This window comes from Arachis hypogaea, chromosome 7 (genome assembly GCF_003086295.3).
Source record: "Arachis hypogaea cultivar Tifrunner chromosome 7, arahy.Tifrunner.gnm2.J5K5, whole genome shotgun sequence".
Classification (NCBI taxonomy): Eukaryota; Viridiplantae; Streptophyta; class Magnoliopsida; order Fabales; family Fabaceae; genus Arachis; species Arachis hypogaea.
In genome coordinates, this window is record NC_092042.1 from 48,627,457 (window position 1) to 48,633,974 (window position 6,518).

Below are 6,518 nucleotides of genomic sequence, written 5' to 3' on the forward strand. Positions count from 1 at the left end.
CTAGAATTGAAGCATGGGTTGTTAATTACATATCTAATAGAAAATTTAATGGAGATCACTCTTGAAGAAGAAAGGAGAAAGGGGATGAAAAAAATGGTTAGTTTCTTAAAGAGCAAACCAGATGTGGGGGGGTTAGTGTGTAGGGCTTTCAAAAAGGTAAAATGTCTGTTTTCTTGGTTGTCCACCTGTGATAATTGAAAGATTAACCCTCCAATGCCCAAGCAGCTCAAGAAAAGGAAGTGTTGGGAAATTGGTACCAAACTCTTGGGAATTCAGTACAAATGGGCCAATGAAGAGCCTAAAAGAGATCACTTTTACTTGGCCCAAAGTCCAAACCTAACTCTGGAGTCTGGTCGAAATAATAAATTAATTCGATAGAATTGCCAATGAATTGTAGTTCAAATGATATTTGTCTTTTTTCTATGCTTAAAAATTTTGGGTTTGAATTTCACTTAATGTAATGACAAAATAAAAAATAATTGTTGAAAATTGAAATCTCACTTTATGTACCTTAAAAAATTTAAATAGATAAATAATCTAGTTTTTCAATAAATAATTTTGGATTTAAAAATTCTAAAAACAATAAAGCCTTTGAAAGGGGACTTCTACTAGCTTCTTAATTAGGGCTACAGGCTAATTCTGTTCATCCATGCTAAGAAGGTTGGTGGGTTTGTTGCTTTCATGTTACAGTGGGAGCTAAAGACACTTCAATCTAAGTCCACATCATTAATTTCTACCTAATCATGTTATATTTTCCTCGAGCACGTGGTAATGCGGACGGCTTAGGAAGAAACTAGAATTGGAAATACATAATTGCTAATTAATGTACATTACATCACCTCACATATTAATAAGGGTATTTGCATAGTGATAGTCCGATATAGTCCGATATATCCTGTTATGGATAGGTGATTTGATAGTTTTATAAGTAGCACAGTTGATAAAATTTAGAAAGTTTTAATATCAATAAATTTAATAAAATTAGAACATATTTCTGAATTTAATCTGTACTTATAAAAATATTTAGAGTTAAAGCTTTAAAATTATTCTTGAAATTGACTACATCGAAAATATTTTTTGAAATTTTAATTGCGATGTAAACATTATTGAGATTAAAAAAATTACATTACGTTAGTTTCTCATTCTTTTTTGATAAAGTTACTCCTTACGTCGTGAGTGACTTAGCATATCCCTTTTATATTAGACTAAATAAAATAATGTCGCTTTAGTTTTAATGTTAAATGCTTAATTAAACGACATTGTTTAACTTTAATAGTCATACATTTTTTGGGGCATAAGACATAAATTTATGGTTTATTAAAGTTAAATTTAGCTCAAGTTAAAGCAGCATCCTTTGTCTAGTCCAGCGTGAAAGAGTATGATAAGTCACTCACGGCGTGACGAAAAACTCGACAGAAAGGATTAGGGGCCAACATGGTACTATTATTTCAATCTTAAGGACTTTCATGGTGTAATTAGAATTTGAGAGATCTTTATTATATAAACGGTCAATCTCAAGAACCACTTTAAAATTTAACTCAAGTACTTAATAATTATGATTAAGTAGCGTCCATATAGTTATATGCCAAAATCAAAATCGTCTTTAACATGTTTTTTAATTCAAAATCATTCTTAATATTAAAATTATTTTTAAAATAGTTCTTTCCTACTTTAATCTTATTTTTTTGACCAAATTACCTTGAACAAAAATAAAATTATAGAAAAAAAATCTTCCATGCTACCGTCTCAGACCAATCCAATTGTACATACTGCTCTACTCCTCTCACTTCTCTATCAAGCCACCCACTTCTATCATCAGCATCATTTATAATCACCTCTCATTTCATTCAATGTTTTCCTCCTTTTCATTGAAAAATGTTAAAAGTGCAGCCTCAATGTCTTCCTTCCACTAAATAAAACATATCTTTCTCCTTCTTTTGCAGTCTTGTCTGTTCAACACTAGAGTAATTTCTGCAAGCACCTCTCATGAACCATTCAACTATATCCTCAGGCATTGAAAAAACTCGAGTTGCAGTCTTTTTTCCTTGTAATTCTCCTTTCTGATCTTTCGAATTCATGTTATTCTCCTATTGGTGCTCCAACTCCACCATGCAGCCGCACCAAATACGCACCAAGACAGATATGTACTTAGTTATAGTCAGGGGCGCAGGTACATATAAAAAAAGGGGCAATGCCCCCCCCCCCCAAAATTTTAGTTTTATTTAAAAAAAAAAAAACTCTACTCCCCGTTTTCTTTATTTCCCAGCCCCCTCCCTTTTTATTTCATAATTTTTCCAGCTCTCTTGGCCCATTTTAATTTCTACAAATAGCCCAATAACTCATTCCCCATCCCCTTTTTTAATTTTCCAGTATATAACCAGTTTTCTTCCCATCCGGTCATCCCCTATTTTTATTTCCTAAATCTTAATTCCCAGCGCCAGTCTCTCTCTCTTCCCTTTCCCTCCTTCACTTTCCAAAATTTCAGGTAACAACTTTTCCTATTCTTCTTCTTTTTTATCTCTTTAATCTTCTTATCTTTTACCTCTTTGACTCTTATTTTTTTTATTTTTTGCAGATTAAAAAAAAAAGATAGTAGTTCAACAAGTGATTCTTCACTCCTCTTTCTCAAAAAAGGTTCTATTTTTATTCTTTTTTATATATTTAGTTATTTACTTAATTAGTTAATTTATTATTATTTGTTAATTAAGTTTATGTTATTATATGTTAGTATGTATATTTAGTTTTTTTTATTAGTTAATTATTTAATTACAATTTTATATTATTTGTACTAGGATGTTAGTATTATTGTTCTGAATTTTAATATTTTATTTTAAATTAAAATATAATTTTTATATTTTATAAAGATTTAGACTGTAATTTACACTTTTTGCTAAATATATTTTTAATTATAGGAACTTATTTGACCATTTGAATTATGAGTAAGTTCAAAACTATTGATACATTTTTTAAAAGAAAAGATCAAGAGAATGAAGATGCTTCTACTATTACTACTCCAATACTTGAGGGGTCATCAAATTTCATTACTTCAAGTTCTCTATTGAATAGCTCAAAGCGTCCACGACTTCTTCCAAATCAACTGGATGTTTTTCGTTTAGAAAGAGATCCTGGAATGCGACCAATAATTTGGAAGTTTCCTCCAAATAAAAGAGATGAAATCCGTCGGGCTTATATTAAAGTTGGGCCAAATCAACCAATTCTTGATAATTATCCATTTTCTGGTGATAAAAGTCATCGTCGCTTTCAAGCTTCATGGTTTAAATTGTTCCCATCTTGGTTAGAATATTCTATAGAAGATGATGCTATATATTGTTTTCCGTGCTTTCTTTTTGCTAAGGAACCTTCAATCAATACGGGTTCAAATGCTTTTATTGAGAATAGTTTCAGGAATTGGAAGAAAGTGAATAGTGGAAAAGAATGTGCTCTTTTGAATCACATTGGCAAAGGTCCCAACTCATTCCATCATAAGGCGCTGAAATCATGTGATGATTTGATGAAACAATCACAACATATCGACAGACTTCTTCATAAGCAAACATCAGAAGAGATTGAAAAGAATCGAATTCGACTAGGAGCATCTATAGATTGCATTAGATGGTTGACATTTCAAGGTTGTGCATACAGAGGACATGATGAAAGCCAAAGTTCAAGCAATAGAGGTAACTTTTTGGAAATGTTGAAATTTTTGGGATCTTACAATGAAAGAGTGAAAAAGAATGTTCTGGAAAATGCTCCAAAAAATGCTAAGTATACTTCAAATGATGTCCAAAAAGAAATTCTACATATTCTTGCTACTAAGGTGAGAAATTCAATTAGAGAAGAGATTGGAGATGCCAAATTTTGTATTATTGTTGATGAAGCTAGAGATGAATCTAAAAAGGAGTAAATGGCCATTGTTTTGAGATTTGTTGCTCTAGATGGTTTTGTTAAAGAGAGATTCTTTGATCTTGTGCATGTCACTGATACTTGTGCAACAACTTTAAAGAAAGAATTGATTTCTGTCCTTTCTCATTATAATCTCCAAGTTGAAAATATTAGGGGTCAAGGGTATGATGGTGCTAGCAACATGCGGGGTGAGTGGAATGGTTTGCAAGCTTTGTTTCTTAAAGATTCTCCACAAGCATACTATGTACATTGTTTTGTTCATAGGTTACAATTAGCATTGGTGGCAGCTTCAAGAGAGGTACTTCAAATTCATGAATTTTTTACTCAATTAAACTCTATTGTCACTATTGTTAGTGCTTCTTCAAAAAGACATGATCAATTACAAGAAGCTTAAGCAATTGAAAATGCAAACTTGGTTGCTCAAAATGAATTAGAAACAGGCAAAGGTGCGAATCAAATAAGCACTTTACAAAGAGCTGGGGATACTCGATGGAGCTCTCACTTTAATTCTATTTGCAGTTTGGTAAAAATGTTTACTGCTACCAACATTGTTCTCAATAATATCATTGAAGACGGGACAACTTATGCACAAAGAGGTGAGGCTTATGGTGTTAGTAAAATATTATTGTCATTTGAATTTGTTTTCACTTTGCACTTGATGAAAGAGATTATGGGAATCACTAATGTTCTTTGCCAAGCACTGCAACAACAATCTCAAGATATTCTTAATGCAATGCATATTGTTTCTACATCAAAGTTACTTCTTCAACAATTAAGAGATGGTGGATGGTGCAATTTTCTTGCAAATGTTAAAGATTTTTGTGAAAAGCACGAAATTGAAGTCCCTAATATGAGTGCACAATATGTTTTTGGAAGAGGTCGATCTCGTCAACCAAGTGTGACAGTTGAGTATCATTATCGAATAGATGTATTCTTGGCAACAATTGACTCTCAAATACAAGAGTTGAATAGCAGATTTAATGAGCAAACAATAGAGCTTTTGACTTTGAGTTGTGCCTTGGATCCTAAGGACAATTTCAAATCATTTAATATTAAAGAAATTAGCAAATTAGCAGAGAAGTTTTATCCCATTGACTTTCCTTCTAATGAGCTAAATATTTTGAAATCTCAGTTGCAACATTATCAGCATGATATACCAAATCATTTGAAAGGCATTGGTACACTTTCTGAATTGTGCAACAAGTTGCAAGAAATAGGAAAATCAAGAACTTATCACATGGTTGATAGATTAATACGTCTTGTTTTGACTCTACCAGTGTCTACAGCAACAACAGAAAGAGCTTTTTCAGCAATGAAAATTGTTAAGACAAGACTCCGAAGTAAGATGGCTGATGAATTTCTTGCAGACAATTTGGTCATCTATATAGAAAAAGAATTAGCAGCTATTTTCAACACAAATTCAATTATAGATGATTTTGAAAATAGAAAAAAACGTCGAATAGCTTTTTCATGATACAAAACTGTAAGTGGTAATTTTTATATATTATTGTCTTACTTTGATTGAGATTATATATTTATTTTTTTTTAATTTTATCAATAGAAATAGTAATATAAAATATTTGTAGTAAATTATTAAATATCGCCCTCCCTAAATAGTTAGCCTAGCTCCACCCCTGGTTATAGTGATGCCATCGAAAGTGACGAAGAGTAACTTGATGTTGCATTTGGTGGTGATGGCGCAGCAGGCTCTGCGCATGGAATCAAGGACTATAACAACGTCGTTTTAGTCAATTACTTTGAGTTGGTCAAGTACCTCGAAAGCAATTTTGGTAATGAAACTAAGGAAACATTGGAGGATGAAGGAAGAAGCAAGAAGAGGGAAGGAGAAGATTGTTGTACGAGCCTATCCACCATCACCTACACTTCATCTATCTTTGTTGCTACCTCTTTCTATCTCATTTCCTCCTTCCTCTCTCTTTCTCTCAATTTTTGTTTGAATTTTTTAATTAAAATAAATTAATTATTGTTGTTGAAGGTGATTAGAGTAAAGAAAAAATTTTGCCAGTATTAAAAAATATATGATGAGAATAATAAAAAAGATTGAAATTTTTAGGATTTTCTATTTAAAATTATGAGAGGTGGGTTAAGTTGGGGGTATGAATAGAGTGAAAAAAATGTTTTATATTTTATTTTATATTAATCATGGATAATTTTGTCTAAAAAATAAAATTGAAATAAAAAAATATAATTTTCAAAATAATTATAACATTAAAGACAATTTAAAAAAAATATTAAAAATGATTTTAATTTTCGATGATAACTTTTAGCACGAGAATAATAATTAACCTTTTCTTCAATTTCATTTGCATTTCCAATGCCATCTACAATTACTATCTCTCTCTTTTTCTTTCTTTTTTCATACATGGTGAAAAAAAGAGAAAAAAGTGTTCGCTTGACATTTAACATTTTCATATTGTATCATTCTTCTCAGAACATTATTATATATTTTTTATAATTTTAATTTTTATAACATAAATTTACTTTAGAAAATTAAGTTCTTATTTCTTAAATTATTGATAGTTTTGGGAAAAAAACTATGAATTGATAGGCAAGCACGCAAATGGAAGGCTTCTTCCATAACATATTTGTTCTGA

At 30.9% G+C, this 6,518-nt stretch overlaps 2 protein-coding genes across 2 annotated transcripts; both read left to right on the forward strand.

The window, feature by feature from the left end:
- Positions 1–2,935: 2,935 nt before the first annotated feature.
- On the forward strand, positions 2,936–3,904 carry LOC140174355 (uncharacterized). The gene has a single exon (XM_072198800.1). The coding sequence runs from the start codon at positions 2,936–2,938 to the stop codon at positions 3,902–3,904; it is 969 nt and encodes a 322-aa protein (XP_072054901.1).
- Positions 3,905–4,297, forward strand: LOC140174356 (uncharacterized). The gene has a single exon (XM_072198802.1). The coding sequence runs from the start codon at positions 3,905–3,907 to the stop codon at positions 4,295–4,297; it is 393 nt and encodes a 130-aa protein (XP_072054903.1).
- The last annotated feature ends 2,221 nt before the right edge of the window (positions 4,298–6,518 follow it).